At 48.7% G+C, this 23,499-nt stretch overlaps 1 protein-coding gene across 1 annotated transcript in view; it reads right to left on the bottom strand.

The window, feature by feature from the left end:
- Positions 1-8,275: 8,275 nt before the first annotated feature.
- PDLIM1 (PDZ and LIM domain 1) overlaps positions 8,276-23,499 on the bottom strand; it is a 43,119-nt gene continuing 27,895 nt past the window's right edge. The window contains exons 5-7 of the mRNA XM_037015756.2: positions 17,728-17,879; positions 8,899-9,016; positions 8,276-8,783 (exon numbers count right to left, since the gene is read on the bottom strand). Coding sequence (XP_036871651.1) covers positions 8,597-8,783; positions 8,899-9,016; positions 17,728-17,879 — 457 coding nt within the window. The 3' untranslated portion in view covers positions 8,276-8,596. The remainder of the gene's footprint in view (positions 8,784-8,898; positions 9,017-17,727; positions 17,880-23,499) is intronic.

Below are 23,499 nucleotides of genomic sequence, written 5' to 3'. Positions count from 1 at the left end.
GGGTCTGATTGCCCAACCACCCGAAGGGGAGGCTGGACGAACAACCCCCATCCTAAGCCCGCCGTAGTGGGGCTGGCAGAAGAAGATTGATGGGGCCCGGGGGCTTCTCGCCCGACCATTTCCATCACCAAACAGGAGCCCAGGGTTACTTTAACAGTAGACGGTCACCCCATCTCCTTCCTCCTAGATACAGGAGCCACCTTCTCAGTCTTGTGAGAATACCGGGGCCCTACCACGCCAGCCATTACTCCTATAGTCAGAGTAGGAGGTAAACAGATTTTCCCATTAAACCCCCCACCCACCCTTTTATGCACAATCCAAGACAATCCCATACCTTTCTCCCACTCCTTCCTGGTTATGCCCCAGTGTCCCATCCCTTTACTAGGACGAGACATCCTTTCCCTCCTCCACGTTTCCATAACTATATCCACTCCCACAGCCCCCAGTACTCCCTTTCTGATGGCCCTCATAGCCGACGACCCCCCTCTACCCAATGAAAGCTCCGGTTCTGCCCTCATACACCCTGTAAATCCCAAAGTTTGGGACATTACAAGCCCCTCCGTGGCCCTATGTCCCCCTGCCTCTATCAAATTATGTGACCCCTCTCAGTATATCTGTCAGGCCCAATACCCCCTAACCACTTCAGCCCTCATAGGCCTCCAACCCATCATTCAAGCAGACCCACTCACTCCCCATTTAATACCCCCATATTAGCTGTTAAAAAAACCAACGGATCTTTCCGCCTTGTCCAAGACCTTCGCCTCATCAACATAGCCATTGTCCCTATCCATCCCTTAGTTACAAATCCATACAGCCTCAGCATCCCACTTCTCAGTCCTAGATCTCAAAGACATACCCCCATATTAGCTGTTAAAAAAACCAACAGATCTTTCCGCCTTGTCCAAGACCTTTGCCTCATCAACATAGCCATTGTCCCTATCCATCCCTTAGTTACAAATCCATACAGCCTCAGCATCCCACTTCTCAGTCCTAGATCTCAAAGACCCATTTTTCTATCCCTCTAGACCCCTGCTCCCAAGATTTTTTCATCTTCACCTGGACGGACCCATACACAAGACATTCTAAACAACTCACTTGGTCAGTTTTGCCACAAAGCTTCCGAGATAGTTCCCATATTTTTAGACAGGTCCTAGCTCAGGACCTCAAGCAGTTTCATCATGATCACTCCAAGTCCACCTTATAATACATAGACAATCTTCTACTCTGCAGTCTCTCGTGGGAACAGTCTCAACTTGACACTGCCTCCCTACTTAACCTTCTAGCTTCCAGAAGTTACCGAGTATCCCCCGTCAAAGCTCAAATCTCTTCCCCTCCTGTCACTTACCTCAGATTCCTTCTATCTCAACAAAGAAAGTCCATTACCTTAGACAGAAAATGGCTCCTCTCTGACCTGCCCATTCCCAAAACCAAGACAAAAATCCTTTCCTTTCTAGGCCCTTTCTAAGCCTAGCTAGATATTTTAGAACGTAGATCCCTAACTTCTCCCTGCACCCTGTTGGCAAGACCCCTATACAACCTCAGCAAGAGCCCCCCTAAAAAACCATTATCCTCCTCACCCCGACACTCCTTCATTAAGCTCCGTCAAGCCCTTGTGGAAGCCCCAGCTCTCCATCTTCCTGATTTGTCGAAGCCCTTCTCATTATGCATTCATGAGAGGTCCAGTCAAGCTCTAAGAGTCCTAGGCCAATATGCTTTGCCCCAGTAGCTTATATCTCCAAGCAATTAGACCCCACAGTTCAGGGATGGGCCCCCTGCCTACGAGCATTAGCCACTAGACAGTTCTTGCAGAAAGAAGCTCATAAACTGACATTCAGGGCACCCCTTACCATTCTGTCCCCACATCACCTAAAAGATCTCTTAACCTACAAAAGTTTACAGACTCTCCCTCCCTCCAGACTCCTGACCTTACTGTCCTCTTTCCTCCAAAATCCCATTCACCCCCTTTGCCATCCATACCCGAATCATGACTTTTTCCTCCTTTACTGCTCTCTCGCTTTTTTTCCTCATTCCTATTGTCTTCCCCACCACCCCAGCCTCCTTTGTATGGCGATTCAAAGTCAGACAGACTTACACACAGCATCAAACAAAAGTTACTGCCCTCATTGCCACACCAGACTGCCCTCTGAAAAGCTGCTCTGAGCCTTTATACCTCCACTTTCCTCCCTCCACTGAAGTGTTCACTAGCAGCTACCCTTATTCTCCCTACCTCTGCTTCCTCTAGGACCAAAAACAAGCCTATTGCAGGCGATGGCCAGACACCTACAGGAAATGTCCCTACTGGTCTTGCGCCATTCACTGCATGGGTAACTTCCAGTACCCACAGTATTACTCCTCCAACCGTTTCATGAAATATCCCAACGGCTCATTCTCCTTATCAATCCCAGATCCCTGGGACTCTCGATGGGCTGCCAGAGTCACAGCCTCAGTTTACTATGGGGGGTCCTCGACCCTCCACAGTACCCTTCATATCTCTTCAAAGTATGTTCCCTCTCATTCCCAGATCTCTCAAGTTGCATCAGATAGCAGACATTCCGAATAAGTCATTATCCAAACTCTTGACGGCGCCTCTTCATCTTCTTATCCCCACCCCTCTTCCCATTTCTCCTACTCTTCATTACAGCTCATTCAGGACACCACCATCTTTCTCAACCACACCCTCAACACCGCCAATTGTTTCTTCTGCGCATCACTAGAGCGCCCACTGCTGGCCGCCATGCCCCTTAATATTTCCAACTACTCCTTCCATGCAGAAAGACAACCCCTCTGCCCCCTGGCAGACATACCCCTATGGGAACCAGAATACGCAGATAATCTCACCATCCACCACTGTGTAGGCCCAACTCCACCCCCTTCCAGCGCACTTCACTGCCTCTCTATCTACACCCCTACCTCCGGCTCTAAGACTTTTACGCAACCGGGACACTTCTTTTAGTGTAATAGCAGTCTTTTCAACTCACTGCCTCTCAACTCCGATACACCCTGCATTCTCGTCACCCTAATCCCACAGTTAACACTTTACAGCATGGCAGAATTCCTTGAGCTCCAACCTCCCTTGCCCTCGCGCACAAAAAGAGCTGCTTTCCTTGCCATCATGGTCAGTAGCTCTTTGATCACCTCAGCCATTGGGGCAGGGTTTTCGAGAGAAGCCTTGGGTCACTCTCTATAGGCAATTAGAGATCTCAACGCCAAACTTGAGGGAGCCCTGACATCCACTGCCGATTCCCTAGCCTCGCTCCAAAGACAGGTCACTTCGCTAGCTAAAGTCACCCTTCAAAACCGGCAGGCCCTAGATCTGCTTACAGCCGAGAAGGGTGGCACCTGCGTCTTCCTCTGGGAAGAGTGCTGCTATTACATCAACGAATCCGGCATTGTAGAAACTGACATTACCAAACTCACCAACCTTGCCTCCAGTCTCCACTCTGCTTCCAATTCCAACCCATTCTCGTCAATACTAACAAACCCCCTCCTCACCTGGCTCTGGCCCATTGCAGGCCCCATAATAATCATTCTTCTCGCCTGTCTCTTCTTACCCTGTATAATAAAGTTCATCAAATCCCAAGTCAGAAAAATCTCTAATCAAGCTTTCAACCAGCTTTTACTCAGGAACTACCAGCTTCTGGCCACAGAAGATCCCTCACCCTCACGTGACCTCCTCACCACACGCTGAGATGGACCCCTCTCTCCGCTGGAAACTGTTCCTGATAACAATAGCCGCAGACGCCTGGCTCCTGACACCCATATCCTCTTGGCCAACCTATAGTTACAGGGAACCTTCATTGATTTCCAAACCTGAAGAAGTCCACATCTACTCGTCCTTACTGCGGGGAGTCCTATCAACCCTTTCCTCCCAATCCTCAAGCCCTCACTCCCTTCTCCGCCCCTGTTCAGCAGGAAGCAGCCAGAGAGAAAGCAACGTCCACAAACCCATAGAGGAGAAAGGGGGGAATGAAGGGTCCCCACCAGCAAGATGGCAAACTTCCGGCTTCTCTTCGGGGTCCTCAGTTCCCGCCGGCGCCACCTGAAGCCCAATCACCTCTCGCCCCCCTCCCAATCCCAGCACCTAGCCAACAGCCACCAGCCCCGTAGAAGTGACACCTCAATCAATTCATGCCCCCTCCTATATAACCCAGCACCTTTCCCTAATAAAGCGGAACTCTCCGGTGAATTGCTGCTATGTGTCACTCCTTTCCTTTCAAAAACTATCTGCAAGGCAAAAGAAAAATATTAAGAGGTTACTCTCTTAAATGCTCACACCTAGACATCACAGCTATCACCACAGACTCAGCTGTCTGCTCAGATACTCTGGGTAGTTAAGCGTTGATAAAAGAACAGGAGAGTTAAGAACCATGAAACCATTTTATATATCAAGAAGTTGAAATAACTGAGTATAGGCCCAGAGAGGAGAGGAGTAGAGGGAGGAAAAATGAAGTCAACTGTCTGTCTGAAAGATTACAAGTAGCACAGAAGTTGTCCATATTGCTCTAGAAGAAAAATTAAGAAAAGTGAGTAGAAATTACTAAAAAGTTAATTTTTATTTTCATTTTTTGAAAGTAAAATAAAATTTATTTGTTTTCAAACTACAAGCATAGAAAAGGAACAGACGGGGAGGAAGTACCGCTGTTTCAGTGAAGCAAAAAGCAAATTGGCTTTCTAGGAAGGTGTCCTGGCATGCCCCAAATTCTGCTTTAATAGGGGAGCACCATCTTGTGGAATTTTAGGATATTGCCACATAGAGCCATTACCAGACCATGGAGTTTACATGACTATAATTTAGCTCAATTTCCTTATTTATAGATGAATTTAGAAGGAAAACAGAAGTTCTTTTGGAGAAGAACACCTGTAAAGTAAGACCATTATAATAGCCTAAAAACTAATTCTCACTCTCCATTCATTTAAAGGATAAGAAAAAAAGGTGGGGGGGGGGGGTAGAAAAAAGTGAAGGGACAATTTGGAACACAAAACATCAATTAGAGCCATTGTGTGAGTCCAGCCAGGCCCTGGCCTGTGGGCAAGCACCATGGAAGTCATTACAGTTGTCAGTGAGGGTTACATCATTACCACCAAGTTTTAACCCATTATCCAATTTAAGATGAACAATCCTGAGACTAGAACCAAATTTTGACAGAGAACAAAGTGGAAGCAGTGATCATTGAACATACACATTTATACCCTGGTATTTGTATATGTTCCAGAATTGTTCTGTGGTGTATCTTTCCTTAAGATATATACAACAAAACAATAATGAGTGAGTAATTTAAAAAGTTGATGTTGTTTTTTATTTAAAGAGAAACCACACTTGATAAGGTTTGTCCTAATAGGTACCTGGACAACAAAACCCCTTCAAAAGCACTCTAAGTGGTCTGATACCAAATCACCACAGGCCTGGACCCAGCAAGAAACAAGAACATACATGCATGGCCATACAGATACAATCCTATTAAGTAGTTAATGTGTATATGCTTGTTTTCTGCTCCACAGGGTTGAGATATCATTCCAACGACTTCCTCATAAAGTATTTGCAGATATCTAACACCCAACCGTCCTGTAAGAAAACCTTGCCCTGTAACTGATGGTAACACTGCATTCACAATGTTATACCTTCATGACAGTCTGTTGAAACTTTAGAAACTGATTTTGGGGGAAAGATACTTGGGTCAGAATGGGAGTAAAATGTGAAGTTCCGTTGTTTAAATGGTAGGTGTCACTAAAGACCATTGTTCCCCTACTAACATCAAGAAAACACTCGATATTTACCTAACGGTGAGTTGAGGCTGCAACTTCATTCCAGAGGAGGACAAACTCTTCCTGGATGAGACATTTTCCCCCTAGTGAGTAAGAAGCAGCTGGCTGAATTTTGAATGAGTGGGCTAGAGTGATGGGTGGTAATCTGGAGGAAGCCTAGACAGAAAGCTAAGCTAGTCCTCACTGCCAGACAATTCCCTGCCACCAGACTTTCACCAAGCCTGGTAGAATGGAGGACCCTGGTTTCGGGTGGGCGGGTGGCTGCGGGAAGAGGAGATCTGAACTGGCAAGCAAAGAGTTCGTATTTTCAGGTGTTTAGATTGCAAACCGTGCTGCAGAAAGGGGCTTAACCATACTCTCGAGAAAATGAAATGAATAGTTAACGGACACTAACTCAACCTGAATCTTAACCCCAGGACAGCCAACTTACAATAACTGCCAAGACTTTAGCTCTTCATTCCGCCCCATAGAGGAAAGGGTGCTGCTTTTTCTGGGGCAAACTCAGAGAAGGAAGGTTACTGGGATAAATGACAGTCCCTGCCGAGGATGGCATGAAGCTGTAACTCATCAGCTCCCGTCTCACTATCCACTCTAGATTCCCTTCACCCTCAACTAGCTCCTCAGCATACAAGTGGCTTACCTGGTGGTATCACCCAGATCAGCACCCCTGTGGGTCCCCAGCCCTTGTCAGGCCCTGGCTGTTCTATTTGCCATCAAAATTAGACAAGGGACTACCAAGAGGTGCCCGAATTTATCATTTAGGTGTCAAAATATTCCTCCCCATACTCAACGAATACCAGCCACAGCCCCAAGTCCTCTGGCGACCAGGGTCCGTGATCCCGCGAGGACAGCGACTCTTCTCGCCCGATGCTTCTCTGGCGTGAGAAGCCTGAAGTACCCGGACGGCAGCTGTAGCTTACAGTGCATGGGACTTGAGCTGTTTCCCTGTGAAGTGTTCTCCCTTTGAGAACCCAAATCTCAAATCCCGCAGGGTCCAGATGTACAGGTGTAAAAAGCACAAATTCCCCAAGTGGGTCCCTGGGAGTGAGATTAGGCAGAGACTCTTCTGCTTCTGCCCCTCAACCTGGGCTGACGTCTTCCACCCCTTAGAGACAGGACACAGTACCACATAAAATTCGTTTAAACTGGGAGAAGACTGCCCACACCCACAAGCTGTCACGTCTGAACTGGCGCGTCAACTCTGCCTTCAGGCCTCTCCAGCTCTCAGGCTGGCAGCTTCCGGGAGCGGCAGTACTCCAGGCTGAGGGCCCGGGGCTGCCCCTCCTTTGCTGTCCCAAGGTCAGGGCCTATAGGTCAGAGTGGTGTGCCGAGCCCTGCAGACAACAAGGGCACGCCCAGATCCGGAATCTCTACTTGCCAAAAGAAATCACTGTGCTTTCCACAATGGGAATGATCTAATGTAGTCAGCCTGCCACCAAGTGGCTACTTGGTCTCTGCAAAAGACAGTGCTCTTCAACTGGCCTTGCGTTTTTTGAAAAGGTTAGACGTTTGGCCGCAGCCACAGCTGGATCAGCACTGGTAACAGAAGCCATCTGTGGGCTCATGCACAGCCCGCATCCTGCCGCCCCAGCTACTCCCTCTGTGCACCCGTGCTGCCATTACAGGGGCAGCCAGCAACAGGCGGGTGACGTCAGCCGGCTACTGTCAGCCTGGCTGCGTGGTCCCTCCTCCATGGCTGATGTTCTCTAGTGAGTGTTAACGAACACCCACCCACCTTCCTCTATCCCAGCCCTCCTCCTTGCCCTTATCTAATCTTCCCCCTTTCAGTCCTCCAAGCAGCCAGCCAAGCCATTTGCCACTGTCAGAGTCAAGCCACATTTAAACTTGGGGCACTCCTTCCCAATGAAGTGGACCATAAGCTGCCCCACCCGAGCTCTGTGCCCAGGATGATGCCTCCCACAGGGCTGCGGGCCCGCCGTGGTGCAGCCTCCATCTGCGTCAGTGCCCCTGCCATGGCAGCGCGTGCCTGGACCAGGCTGGGGTTCTTCCACCCCAGCCGTCACACGGGACCCGCCGTGAGCCGGGGGGCACTTCTGCCACCTCCCCGAACAACCTGGTGGCTTGGCGCCACTGCCCACATTCCCAAGCTCGCTTCCTTCACAAAGGAGAGGGCTTATACGGCAGCAACCAACCTGGACAGGGACTTATTAGAGGATATTTTAAGGCCAAGTGGAAAAACTCCTGATCTCTCATTTGGAAAGCATTCATTGCCTCAGATAAGCCCCAGAGCAGCCAGATGTAAAGAAAACATTGTTTCAATACAACATAACTAAGTATTTTATGTCAGCATCAGAGAAAGATAATTTGGAGCAAGCTTCCAAGAAATACAAGAACATGACTCATCAGATGCCCATTTTCTCACACCTGCAGGAAAAAGCCTGCAAATCTCAGAGGAGTGGGAGCCCCAAAACAAGAGGAGATGCCTCAGAAATCTCACCTGGCTTGAGACAGGAAACAGGACACATGGTCAGATGACAGACACCACACTGCCTTCGAGTCTGTACATTTATTGAGTAAAAATGAAATCAGTGTCAGACATACTAATTCTGGTTTGTTTCAAATTTAGCTGATGTCCAAGTGCAGCAGAGATGAACTGAGAAGAGAAGATACAGTGACACTGTGGTGAGGACAGTGACCGGTCTTCTGCTCATCGTAAAGTGGGCATCACACAGCCAGTGTGTCAGTTAGCAAAGGCAGGGACGCGTTTTGTGAGCACGATGCAGCCAAAGTCAGCAAGAACTCTGAGGAGAGGAGAGGGGAGGGGAGGGCCAGAGCATTCAGAGGCCAGCAGCGACAGGGTGGACCTGCCGGCTCACTTGGGGAACACAGTGACCACATCGTAGCCCTCAGGTGGAGTGACCCGCTCCCGGGCATGCTTTTCACAGTAGATTTGATCCTCCACAAAGAAATGGCCCTTCTGCTTCAGGTTGGTGCCACAGTCGGTACACACGTAACACTCAGGGTGGCGGTGACGGTCACGCAGCTTCACAAACACGCCACTGCAGGAGGAGGAAGGAAAAGGGCCCCGTTAGTGCTGAGCATTGAGAAGGTGTGACATCCAGCCCTTTTCCGAGGCCGCGGCTCACCCAGCCTGCAGGGGTGGCCAATACTCACACGATGCCGGTGCCACATTTATCACACATGGGCAACTTCTGGGCATTTCCGATCGATGCAGCCACTTTGGTGACTGGAGCCTTAACACTTCTGAATCCCGAGGGCTTGTTGGGATCCCCTAAAATGAGGAAAACACCTGGGTTGGCCAGGAAGGGCAGGATTGCTTAAGGATCATTTATCTTTTTCAGAGTCACTTACACAGAAGTTCCAGCAAGGTCACAGGCAGGGGCCAAACTGCCCTGCCTCTGCTGTGTGATCCCGCCAAGTCACTTTGGTTTTGTCTTAAATTTTTACTTTACTGAGGTACATAACATAAAATGCACAAATCTTAGTGTACAGCTCGATGAATTCTGACGTGTGCAAAACTCACGTAACCATCATCCAGGTCAAACATTCTCACAATTTTTTCCCCTACTCTTATTTCCCCCATTCCCCCCACTCCCCTCCCCCATGGCAACCACCAGTCTGTTCTCTGTGTTTACGAGTCTACTTCTGTTTGTTCGTTTGTTTTGCTTTTTAGGTTCCACATATAAGTGAAATAATACGATATTTGTCTCTCTGCCAGGTTTATTTCACTCAGCATAATACCCTCTGGGTCCATCCATGTTGTCACAAATGGCAAAATGCCCTTCTTCTTTTTTATGGCTGAGTACCATTCCATTGTATATATGTGCCACTTCTTCTTTACCCATTTGTCTATTGGTGGACACTTAGGTGGCTTCCATATCTTGGCTGTTGTAAATAGTGCTGCAATAAACATAGGGGTGCTTATATCTTTTCAAAATAGTGATTTTCTTTTCTTCAGGTAAATACCCAGACATAGCATTACTGGCTCATATGGTATTTCTATTTTTAGTTTTTTGAGAAACCTCCAGACTGCTTTCCACAGTATGTGTTTACACTCCCACCGTAGTGCAGGAGGGCTCCCTTTCCCCACATCCTCGCCAGCAGTTGTTATTTTTTGTCTTGTTGACATCAGCCACTCTGGTGGGGATGATATCTCACTGTGGTTTTGATCTGCATTTTGCTGATGATCCGTGGTGCTGAGCATCTTTTCATGTGTCTGATGGCCATCTGTAAATCTTTTTTTGGAAAAATGTCATTCAGGTCCTCTGCCTGGGCAAATTACTTAACCTCTCTGGTCCCCAGTTTTCTTTTCTATAAAACAGGAGATGATTTTTCCTTCCCAGTGACACCAAAAAATTAAAAAGTACACATACGGCCCTCCTGAGTACCTGGCACATGGTCAGCCCTCAAAACACAAATCACATTACATTCTGATTAAATCCATGCAAATGCTGATATGAGAACTTAAAAATGCCTTACATGGATGGAATAAATAAAAACATCTGATAATGAAAAGACTGTGTTTAGATGCCAAAAGAAACCTACATCACAAAGTCACTACAGCAGAGCATGCCACAGGCAGCTGAGAATCACGTGCTTCAGAGCACAGCGAGCAGCCTTCATGCAGGTGGTTCTGTGAGCACAAAATGGGCTCCCAATTGCTGGGTGCTGAAGTGCCTACGGCCCCACTCATCCCATCTTCAGAGCCCTGCATCATGGTAGCTACTAATAACAGTAACTCACTAACATTACTATTATTGCTATATATTCAGCTGGCTATGTGTCCACATCACCTGTTTTTTTACTGTGATGTGACCTAGCAATATTGTTAACACTTGTCAGCTATTTACATACACCTCTCTGACTGGACTGCAAATCACCAGAGCACCAGAACCTGTAAGACTTTTCAGTACTCCACAGAGCCTAGCCCAGGGCTTAGCAAATAACAGCAGCTCAATAAATACACAGAAAGGGATGATGAAATACTAAGACAAATGCATGATGGTTCCTACCTTAGTCCAACATGCTTTGGCCACGAAGCTAGAGAAGTCTCTACACCAGTTCTGAACAGGCATTGTGAGCATCCCAGGTACCAGGAGAGATTTTATAAAATTCACAGACCAACCTCTACCCCAGGTCTGCTGAGTGTGTGTCCCCAGATGCTGAGGCCCCAGGAGATCCTGTTTTATACCCCCAGTTAACACTCACTCTAAAGCAGCTTGCCTCAAACTTAACTGCACATCAGAATCATCCGGAGGGATTATTAAAACACCCCCTCTTACAAATTAAAACCACAATGAGATATCACCTCACACCAGTTAGGATGCCCACCATTCAAAAGACAAACAACAACAAATGTTGGCGAGATTGTGGAAAAAAGGGAACCCTCCTACACTGCTTGTGGGAATGTAAACTAATTCAACCATTGTAGAAAGCAGTATGGAGGTTCCTCAAAAAGCTCAAAATAGAAATACCATTTGACCCAGGAATTCCACTCCTAGGAATTTACCCTAAGAATGCAGCAGCCCAGTTTGAAAGACATATGCACCCCTATGTTTATTGCAGCAGTATTTGCAATAGCCAAGATATGGAAACAACCTAAGTGTCCACCAGTAGATGAATGGATAAAGAAGATGTGGTACATATACACAATGGAATATTATTTAGCCATAAGAAAACAAATCCTACCATTTACAACAACATGGATGGAGCTAGAGGGTATTATGCTCAGTGAAATATGCCAGGCAGAGAAAGACAAGTACCAAATGATTTCACTCATTTGTGGAGCATAAGAACAAAGAAAAAATTGAAGGAACAAAACAGCAGCAGAATCACAGAACACAAGAATGGACTAACAGTTACCAAAGGGAAAGGGACTAGGGAGGATGGGTGGGAGGGGAGGGATAAGGGGGAAAAAGGGGCATTACGATTAGCATACATAATGTAGTGGGGGAGGGGGGCACGGGGAAGACAGTACAACACAGAGAAGACAAGTAGTGATTCTACAGCATCTTACTACACTGATGGACAATGACTGTAATGGGGTAAGGTGGTGGGGACTTGATAATAGGGGGAGTCTAGTAACCATAATGTTGCTCATATAATTGTACATTAATGATACCAAAAAAAAAGCACCCACTCCTGGAGTTTCTAATTCAGCAGGCCTGGGCAGGACCCAAGAATCTGCATTTTCTAGTAAGTCCTCGGTTGCTGCTGCCAGTCCAGGAACCATGCTTGGTGAACCAGAGAAGAGCAGGAAAATGGCTTTCTGTGTAAGATGAGGGGTGACGAGAGGGTCATCCCATAACTGCAGCCATGCTGGGCAGCCCCGGGGCTGACAAGAGGGCCCTGGCTCTCCTCTCCCTTTAGGAGGTGAATCCCCTTATGTTGGCCTGTGCTTCTAAGCCAAAAACTGAGGTGTGTTCAAATAAGGGGCATTTATAATTGGCTGGGCGTGGTGACCGCATTTTGTCCACAACTACCCCACCCTTCGGCCCTTGCCATGCATCCCACTAGGTCAGGGATTCTCTCCTGGGGTGATTTTGTGCCCTAGAGAACAGCTGTAATTGTCAGAACTGGAGGGTATGCTATTGGCACCAAGTGGGTACAGGCCAGAGATACTGCTAAATGTCTTAAAATACACAGGACAGCCCCCGCACAAGGACTTCTCAGGCCCCAGCTGTCACCAGCAGGACGGCCGAGAAACTCCACTCATGGTGTAGTGTGCCTCTCCCGCCCACAGACTTTGGACTTGGCCATGGGACTTGCTTTGGCCAATGGAAGACTAGCAGATGTGCGCCCTGTGGGCACCTGTGTGGTTTGGTCCCGGCGCCCTGAGCTTCCCCTCTGCCCGGGAGACTGGCGCCTCCTTCTGCCGGATTCCTGGAATGAGACGATTCACGGAGGCAGGCCCGGTCCCGCCAAACCCGGCCGAGCCACAGCTGACCAGCAGCCCTCGAATAGGCAAGAAATGCATTTGATGCCACAACCCACTGCTGACTAATAAAACGTGAGAGCTAGACTCGGATGCTCTGCTGCCCTATGGAGGACAGCAGGAGGGAATTTTTAAAAGCAGGTTGGGGCTGTCAATGGCCCTATCACAGGTGTTTATGGGACAGTCTCTCAGGTTTCCGCCATCAGTGCTGGGAACCAATGAACACATGTCCATCTGGCAACATGCGAGTCGGGGCAGAGACGGGGAGGCTCCAGGGGTTCCAGCGTTTGGCTATAAGCTCCACAGACAGGCTTGGGAAGGCCTGGGAGGGCCCCATTCGCAGGCGCACATAGGGGACCCACCCTGGTGCTTCCTCCCTGAGCCCACGGCACAGGCAGACCTCATTTTGTTGCCCTTCATTTCACTGAACTTCATAAATACTGCATTTTTTTTACAAATTGAAGGCTTGTGGCAACCCTGCATTGTACAAGTCTACTGGCGCCATTTTTCCAACAGCATTTGCTCACTTCGTGTTTCTGTGTCACATTTTGTTAGTACTCACAGTATTTCACACTTTTTCATTATTATTATATTTGTTACAGTGATCTGTGATCAGTGCTTGACTCACTGAAAGCCTTTTTTAAGCAATAAAGTATTTTTTAATTAAGGTGTGTTCACTGTCTTTTAGACATAATGCTACTACACACTTAACAGACTACAAGAGAGCATAAACATAACTGTCATATGCACTAGGAAACCAAAAAAATGCATTTGGCTTGCTTTACTGTGATACTCACTTTATTGCTGTGGTCTGAAAATGAATCCCCAATACCTCTGGGGCCTGCATGTACCATCTTGCCTTCCCAACCCTTCTTCCCTTCTTCGGCCACAGTCCTGACTTTGTTCATTACAGATTTTTTTTTGCATTAATTTTGATTAACGAAATATTTCATTAAAGCATCGTTTTTACCTTGGCAATTGAGATTTTTTTGTGTCCCCTTTAATTTTGCACCCAAGGCAAACGTCTCTCTCACCTCACCCTAATCCTGGCCGGGCAGGGATCTCAGAAGGGCCAGGACGGGCAGCTCCATGCCTCTAAGCATCCCAGACAGCGCTCTCATTTTCTGGCTGCCTCCCGGCCCTGACCGGGGGATGGCAGCACCTCTGCACACCTGGACCGCCTGGAAAGAACCTGTGCTGAGGGGGCCAACCCCGTGAAGTCAGTCTTTCAGGCGATGGGTCTGTTTTTAACATAACTTACGCACACAGGAGAAAAGTTACCAGGAAGAAGGGGGAAATCATGAGCCCCATTGGGAGAAGAATCCACATCCCTTTGGGGAATAAAGAGAAGTAAACTCAACAGGCCGGCACGGAGCAGAGGAGGCCGTGAGCCGGATAAAGCCGTCCTCGCTGCGGCTTGTTCGGCCCTGCAGCGCCACCTGCTGGCTCCATTTTCATCCTGCACTTACTCGGCCAATACCGCAAACTCAAAAGAAATTCCTCTTCCTCCTTTCCCCTTGACGAGCTTCCAGTAAAACTATTAGCTCACTTGGCCTCTGGACAACCACAAAAATTTCCAAATTGCTTTCTTCCAGCGAACCTTGCATCTCAACACTTTCTCCAAAAAAAGTGAAGATGAGTTGAGTAAAGCCTATCTTTTTTTCTCCCCATTTCACTGCTCAACAGCCCTCCACAGCTCTATACTCCCTACAGAATCAAATTCATGGCCTTTAACCCAGCACCTGGTGGCCCCCCATGATCTGACTCCAGACCAGGGGAGGGGTCCCCTGAACCCCAGGCACCAGCCAAAATGAGCCTCGACACCTCCCGAGCAAGGTGCCTGAGCTTTCTGACCTCGGAGCCCCTGGCCCCCACTGTATTTTCAGCCCAGGCTGCCTCCTGCCAAGTCGCCTCTCACTAAACGCTGTAAGTCTCCTTCAACGGACAGACGTGGTATACTCATATTACAGATTATTCAGCCTTAAAAATGAAGAGCTGACACGCGCTACAACATGGATGAACCTTGAGGAGACACTATGCTGAGTGAAATTAGCCAGCCACAAAAGCACAAAAACCACAGGATTCCACTCACATGCAGTTCTTGAAGCAGTCAAATTCACAGAAAGAGAAAGTAGAATGGTGGCTTCCACGGGCTGAGGGAGGAGGCAATGAGTCAGTGTTTCATGGGTACAAGGTCTCAATTTTGCAAGATGAAGAGTCCTGTGGATGGATGGTCGCGACTGTAGCACAAGAATATGAATGTACCCAATGCCACAGAAGTCTACACTTAAAAACAGTGAAGTGCATTTCACCACAATTGAAAAATAAAGCCTCCCTCTCCCTGCAAATGTTAGAATTTGATACAGAGCAAGATGAAGTGTGAGGAACCCAGGACCCTTTCTCCTAGTCCCAAAGCTGTATTTCCCCAATAATGAGAAGACGCACACTGCGTCTTTGGAAGTTTATCAGCAAACCCTGCTGCAGCCAACCTCCCGCGGGGGCCTCGCTGTGAGCCTGGCACTGCACACACCCATTCCCCTTAACGCTTGAAACTGCCTGGGAAGCAGCCATTGTTGGCCTCCCTGGGTGTGGGCAGAAACAGGGAATGAGACTCTCCCAGGGTCTCACGGGGGTGACAGGCAGCTCTTGGGGGCTGGGGTGGGTAGTGCGGCACGCTCTCCCTGATGACAGTGACCCTCGGTGAGTGCCTCACTATGCACCAGCGCCTGCACCGGCCTTAGCCCCTTCACCTCCACCAGGACCAGGCCTCGAGCTCCCTCCAGAGGGTCTTCTGCATGTGGTGGATGTTTGTATGGTATCCATGCTGTTTCACTCAGTGAAAACTTAATGTAAGCACCTATTAAGCGGTATGGGAGAGACTATAAGATCCATTGTCTCCCACTTCCTTTTTAGCAGAATTTTCCATTTCTTTGGGGCAAGAAGATATCCAGCCCAGCAGGGAAAGAACTATACATCTCAGACTCTCTTCCAACTAAGTACAACCATGTGACTGAATTCTAGTCAAAACGTAAATGGAGTAATAGTTCTGGACTTCTGGGAAAGAGAAAGCCAGCCCACCTGAAAGGGGACCCCCCGGTTAGCCATTTCTGCCTCATCCCTCCAGGTGCCTAGAAGAGGGCAGATGGCTGCAGCACCTGCCACCCACCAGGCCCAGGAGATGGTCTTGAAAATAGAAGTCAAAGCTTGGCAGACGGAGCCCAGGATGGAAGCAGTCCAGAGCCTGCTGAGCGTGGAGCCGCTGCCTCAGGGCAGCCCAGCGATCCTGAGCTTCGGGTCCTTCCCGTGACATGGGGGCATCTGACTGCATGAGCTCTGCTCAGTGTCTGACCCTAGTTGGGGCTGCAATGGACTGACTTCACCTCTCATAATTGAAGGGTTTTTCACCCCCTTACTCAGAGTAGAGTAAGTTGTAGTGTCTCACATGTTATGACAGAATTGTTATCCTCTAGGGTTGCTCCCCAAGTCATTTATCATTTGGGCCCAATAATGGAACTCAATGGAGAATATGACTCCTTCCAAACTGCACAGGTACTCCAAGCAAAGGGGGAAACTGATGGTAGAACAATATCCTTTTAGCATAGAGAACTTTTTTCCTAATTTCCTGTGCCTGAAAATTGCCAATTTCTCTAAAGAACCCCCAAGTGGGGAGGAAGCCCAGGTGCTGGGTGTAATGGGTAGGAAACTTTCAGCTCAGGAAGGATTCCAGGACGCCAAACCTGCAGCTGGGGGCTTTGAGGAGGAACGTTACCCTTCGAGTGGGCACTCAGCTCTGCTGCCCACTGGCTGCCCTGAGCCCACAGGCCGATCGCTCCAGAGCAGGGCTAAAGCAGGTCTCACTGTCAGAATCAGCGTCCCTCCCAGGAACACCAGGTCTTTCTTCACAGGGGGGCCCGCTGGGAGAGGCGGAGAGCAGAAAGCAGGCCTCCGGTGGGCCTACCTGAGCCCCAAAGACAGGGACAAAGGCAGAGCTTGGAGGGCTGGGCATCACAGAGGCCAGGAAGGGATGCAAAATCCAGCTCTCCAGAGAAGGCTTTCCTAGCCGGGCTGCTAGGGAGGGGCAGAGGCACTTATGCGTAGCACCTGGGGAGGTGGGTGGCCCTGAGGGCTGGGTTCACTGGCCACCTCTGTGACAATGAGGAAAGAGCATCCCTTCCTCAACACAGCCATCTGTCCAACATTTCTCAGAATGTTCTGTCATTAAATCAAGAAAACTTTACTGCTACCCACTTGAAAAACGATCATAAAACACAGTAAATGATGTCACAATGGGAAGACCATCTCCCGAGACCACAGGGTCATACAAGGTGGCCCCAGGCGCCCCAGGCAGCAGAACTCACTCTGTGGACATGCCATGGCTGGCCTGGAACCTCTTGATGAGGTTTCACATTTCATAGTATTTATGAAGCACCTACTGCCAGTCATGGCAACAGGTGTTTTGTACAATTTATGACATCTGATCCTCACACCAACCTTAGAGGAATGGATTTTTACCCTCAATTGACAGATGAGAAGAAAAATGCCTGGAAAGGTTCAGAGAATTGCCTAAGGTCACACAGAGAGGATGTGGCCCAACTGGGGGTTCTCAAGAACAAACATATAGCCCCAAAGTGAAAGCCAGTGCCTGGCCTCGCTGCACCATTTCCTTTTCTTTCTGCTTGTTGTGGCCTGTGGCCTTTGCCCACTCACACATGCCAACCACCACAGAGGTGTGGAATGTGGGTTCAAACCAAACAAATGGCCATGCGACAGTCTGACACAACCCCACGACAGCCCAGCGCACCCCGACCTCAGCCTCCCAATGCTCAGCCCCCAAGACAGCTAGCCGGGGGGTGGGGGGCGGAGCTCATTCACATTCATTTTCTTGTTCTCCCTCTGTCTCTGTCTCTGTCTAAGAAGAGCTTTCAGCACTGTGAAGCTGTGCCTTGCATGCACCCCATGCCCTTCCCACGTCCTGGGCCAGCCGTGTCGTCCATACTGCAGCAGGGACTGGCCCTCACCCCAGGCCTCGAACAGGCCCAGCTAATTACCTTTCTCCTCAGACTCCAGGATTTCCTGCAAAACGAGGAACGAAGTGGACTGTTTCGGGGGCTCGTTTAATTCCTGTTTCTCCTGCAGCATCTTGTAAACTTCAGATTCTTTGTCAACAACCAGTCCGCTGGGGGACTGAGGATGATCTAAGCTGTAAAGAATGTTTGGAAATTCATTACAACACATCAGAGGTCAGAAAAAATTCACCAGGCACCCCTTCCGAGGGAGGACACCCTGAATCAAAGAGTGGGTGGAAATTATCTTAGTGGACAAAGCTCTCTCTGAACTCAGCCGCAGAGCTCCTGCCAATATTGTGAGGTGTCTGTAGTCTGGCTGCTGCGTCCATGCACTAAGAGGCTATTTTTTTAAACACTTTCAGTAATTTAATTACTTTTTGGCCTATTCCCATGGAATAAGAATGCTGTGCTTCTATCTAAGTTGCATAAACAACATCATGTCAAAAGAAAGTTTAGAAGAGGGAAAACGTCAACCACAACCTGACCACTAAAAATTCAGCTGGGTCCCCTCAGTCAGGGCCACACGCGTTTGCTCCACAGAGCAGAAATGGCAGTGGCTCCTCAATCCTGCTGACATTAAAGGGCTTCTCTGTCTCTAAGCTTCGTAACTCTCATGCCAAGAGCACTGGTCTCCCCACCTACAGCACGGGGGTAACAGTCTCTGGCCTGCCTTGTTCATAGGCCTGGTGGCAAGGATGAAGATGCAAGTGTTTTTGTAAACAGTTTCCAAAGCAAACTGGGCCAAGGCCTCTGCTCAGGCCCAGGGACTGGGCAGGCCAGGCCTTGCCTCCCATACCTTCTGCCATTCTGGGGTCCTTGGAACAGGACGAGCCAGGCAAGCTGGGGGCCTCTTCCCCAGAGAGCCCACTTTCAGGGGAGGGGCACTTGCTGCCTGGTCTCAGAGGAAGAGAGTGAAAGGGCTGTATGGGTCCCTGTCCCTGGCCAGCCAGCTGTATGCAGAGCCTGTCCCAAATGCCACCCCTTCTCAACACCTCTCCCGTGTGCCGCCAGGCCACACCATTGCCTCACAGCACAGCCGACCAGCTCTGTGACTTGCCCCTCTTCTGCCATTCTCAGCCCCGGGAGAGTCTTATTTTCAAACAGAGGCCAGAGTGATACTTTAAACACAAGAATCAGACTGTGTTGTGATGTGCCTCAAAGTGTTCTCATCTATCTTAGAACCAAATATTTACTGCTTTAATAACAAAATGCAAGTTTAATCAAATTCGTCTCCTTTGGAATAAATATTCATTATAAAAAGTAGAAAGGCCCTAAAAGATGCAACACTGCTTCCCTCTCCAAACACACCACCTGGTCTGCTCTAGTCAGATCTGCCTTTGGGCTCTAGTCCCAGCAGCCTCAGGGCCTTTGCCCTTCCCACTCTCCTGGCGTGGACTGCTCTGCCCCCTTGCTGCACCCTCTCCCTGTTTCTTCAGGGCTACAGGGGATGTCTCGGCAGCAAGACCTCGCAGGACTATGCCAGGGAAACGGACAGCCCAGATTACCTCCTGCCTCTCAGCCTCTGCTGCTTTTCAGAAGCTGCCACCCCCTAGGGAAGAGGGACAGTGTGCCCAGTGGGGCTGAAAAGCAAATAGTAGACGGCCACGTAATGATGCAGACGGATCGGTTTGTATGTAAACAAGTTGTAATTTGTGAGTGATGAAGCTATATGCCATCCAGCCCACCAGGCTGCCTCCCAGGATTAAGGACGCAGGCAGTGTCTGCTGACAGTTTTTCAGCAAATCTAACCACTTTGTCTTTAGGGCTTAAGCCACTTTTACAAGTGCAAATGACCTACACCAGTTACAGTTACCCATTCCCCAGCCAGCCACTGTGTAATTTGTTCACATTCCATTTTAAAAAGAAAACAAGGGTGCCATAAGGTATGTCTTCCCTCAGTAATTCTCCTGTTACCTTTCCCTCTCCTTCTCTCTCTCTCTGCCAATCAGCCTCCTGGGGCACTTATACTTTCAAGTCCCTGGCCGAAGCAGAGATGCTCACATCAGTGACGTACCAGGTTACCCCTCTGACTATAGCCAGGTCCTCGCCCTCAAAGGGTGACACGCTTGGCTGCTGCCAGGGAAGGTCGAAATTTAAGTACAAAGACTCATCAGCTGGTCCCTTGAGCCGGCAGCGGTAGGGGGAGGGTGGCCAGCCACCCCTGGCCTGTCCATGTCTGCTGGTCCCTGCCTTGGTCTCTCTCCCTCCCACCCACAGGGAACTGCGGGAGCCTCTGCCCCCAGCAGGCACTGGCCACCATGAAGAGTGGTTCTGACCAAGGACCCTGGCCCTGCTGGGGCCCACCTTTCAGCCCTGCCGTGAGCGGTAGATGCCCCCTTCTTTTATTGGGTCTTGAGTTCTGAGCTTACCTTATAATAAATGTATTACGTATTTTTGATGATCTTTTTTTCTATTATCTTAGAAGTATTTTAAAATCAAGATCAGACATGGAATGTTCTCACGGAGAGTTTTTCCCCTTCTTTGGGGTATGTTGTTCTGTCTGGAAGCCACCAAGGGACACTAAAGATGACAGAACCCAAACCACCAGGGCATCACATATTCTTCCAGCAAAGTCTTATAAAGAATTTCCATGATTAAATTAAACAATTTACTAGTTATTCTCAAATAACAATTATATGATTCTACCAACTTGGTAATTTATAAAGCACTTCCGGTATCCATTACCTTATTTGAAGGATTGATACGCCTAATCCAAAAATAATATCCTAAGACACAGAGGCTAAGCCTTAGACATTAGACGATATTGACAAATGACACTGTAACATCTTTAAAAAACCTAGGGCAAAAACATGGATAACCAATGGACAAAAAAAGTTTTCTCATATGTAGTAAGAGAAATGAAAGAAAAATTTCTACAGTGATAAAGTTTCAAAAAATATACATGCCAGAGTCACCAGGGGAAAAAGTGGTGAGGACGGGACAATGGAAGTAACCACATTCTTCTGAAGCCATCAGCACAATTTTAATAACAAAATATAAGCGTTCAGTCACATTTAACCCCTTTGGGGAACTATACATTACGCTCTGTCTCCCATGTTCTGGTCTGGGTCTGGGTCACCCCTGGTGCTGACTCTACACCAAGTATCTGAATGTTTAGTATGTTCTGCCCACAGGCCTGTCTCCCTGTTAAGAGTCAGGCCCCTCCCAGCCTGGCAAGGTGGCTGACATAGACAGGCATTTGAGGATGCCAGCGGTCTTTGGAATGGAAGACGAAAGGCCCCCTCAGCTCATCTTCCAGAGGAGGATTTCGGAGGCTGAGCCTCCAGACCTTAGGTGACACACAGGCCTGCGCCCCTTGAGCAGCTCGGGGGGAGTCAGAAGGTCCAGGGGGACAGACAATAGCACACTCCCTGCTCTGGATGGCTCAGCAGCCCCGGGATGAAAGTCTACTCCAGCGAAGGAACGAAATGACCAGAGTGGGCACATAAGGGGCTCTTTAATTTTTGTTTAACTTGAGCTATCACCTGTGGCAGAGACTTAATAATCTGTACATAATTCCCAGCTGACAGGGAGGCCATAAGGAAAAATTCCCACAGCTGATACAACCTTAATGGCATCATTTTCTCACCTAGTTAAGTCAATTTTGGTTCTTCACTAAAACTGCATGTATGTGAGACAAAGTCTGAGACAAAAGGGGGATTACTTGAATTATAAGCAGCAGCCAGACAGGGGAAGTTTTTTCTTCATAAAAATCTTTTCCCATCTGGGAAGATGGAGTAGAAACACTTTTTCCTGTTCTACCCACTAGGTACAACTAAAATCCCTGGACTTCATATATAGACTGAACATAAAAGGATTTGGGGAGGAGGACAGAAAGCCCACCAGCTGGAGGCCCTGGGACCCGAGGAATGACAGGCTGGCGAAGTCCCCGAGTTTGCTTTTGCCTCACACCCCAGAAGTGGGGCGGAAGAAGACAGCAACCCACACGGGGCACTGAGTACAAACAGAACAAGTCCCGAGGAAGGTCTCTTCTCTTTACCAAAGGATCAAGGAAGGGGCTGCCAGCATGGCCCAGCTTGGAAGCAACCACCACTTTTCTGCAGCCAAATGCCAGGGACAGCCAATGGGGACTCCGGACTTCCACCCCTGCCAGGCAAAGGGAGGTGGCCCAATGACCTCCCTGGGCGGCAACAGGGAAGGCCCGGGGGGAGCCCTTACTCCGTCTCCACTCGGCTAGAATGAAGCAGCCTAGTGGAAGGTGACACCTTGTCCACCCCTCAGCAGTTACAAAGCCACCACTCACCCCCCGTGGTGTCAGTGGGGGCCAGGTGGGTAGCCAGAACTCCCACTCCTGCCCAGCAGGAACGAGAAGCCCCCAACAACCTCCAGCATCAACAGGGGGAGAGTGGGGAACCTGGGCTTTGCCCCCCCCCAACCTTGCTTAAAATCGCTTCTCCTGCCTGATGGAGGACGGGAGGCTCCCACAGGTCCGTGAGGGTGGGAGGGAGAGAGACCAAGGCAGGGACCAGCAGACGTGGACAGGCCAGGGGTGGCTGGCCTCCCTCCCCACACTGCAGCTGGCTCAGGGCACCAGCTGATGAGTCTTTGTACTTTAATTTCGACCTTCCCTGGCAGCGGCAAAGCATGTCATTCTTTGTGCTCCACTGACGTAACTGACTCTGCTTCCAGAGGGGTCACTGAGTACCTCAAGTGCCTCAGGAAGCTACCCAGGAAAGAGAAAGAGATGGGAGAGGGAGAGGTAACAGAATTATTAAGGGAAAATACACCTCAGTTTTCTTTTTAAAATGGAATGTGAAATTACACAGTGGGTGGGTGAGGAATGGGTGAGTAAGTGTAACTGGTATAACTCAATTGCCCTTGGTAAAAGTGACTCAGCCCTAAAGACAAAGTGTTAGATCTGCAGAGAAAAACTTAGCAGCCACTGCCTTAATCCTGAGAGGCAGCCTGGTGGGCTGGATGGCATGTAGCTTTATCACTGACAGATTACAACCTGCTTACGTACAAACCTATCTGTCTGTATTGTTACATGGCACCACCATCTGCTATTTGCTCTTTGGCCCCATTGGGCACACTGTGCCTCTTCCCTAGGGGGTGGCAGCTTCTGAAAAAGCAGCCAAGGCTAAAAGGCCAGCAAACGACTAGAGGATATACTGATGGCAAATAAGCAGAGGAAAAAATGTTCAACATCATTACGTACTAGGGAAGTACAAATTAAAACCACCATGAGATACTGTTATTATTTGCCTATGAAAACAGCTAAGATAAAAAATAGTTACAACACCAAAGGCTGGAGAGGGTATGGAAAAACTGGATCATTCAGACATTGTGGGTAGGAATGCAAAATGATACACTCTGCAAAACAGTCTGGCAGTATCCATAAAATTACACATATAACTACCTTAGGGCACAGCAAATGCACTCTTGGGCATTTATCCCAGAGACGAAAATTCACGGTTGCACAAAAACCTGTTCACAAATGTTTACAGTGGCTTTCTTCGTAACAGCTGGAAATAAGACTCAACCCAGATGTCCATCAATGGGTGAGTGGTTAAACAAATTGTGGTACATTCATACCACGGAATAAAAAGGAACAAAGTAGAAGAGGACAACCAGACAGAAGATTAATAACGAAACAGAGGTACTGAACAACACTACAGACCAACTGGGCCTCAAGACATACACAGAGCACTACAGCCAAGAGCAGATCATACATTCTTAAGTTCACATGAAACATTCTATTTCTAAGACAGATTAACATGTTAGGCCACAAAA

Source organism: Manis javanica, chromosome 7 (assembly GCF_040802235.1).
Source record: "Manis javanica isolate MJ-LG chromosome 7, MJ_LKY, whole genome shotgun sequence".
In the NCBI taxonomy this organism is placed as follows: domain Eukaryota; kingdom Metazoa; phylum Chordata; class Mammalia; order Pholidota; family Manidae; genus Manis; species Manis javanica.
Note: the sequence above shows the minus strand (reverse complement) of the source record. Positions and strands in the feature narration are given on the sequence as shown.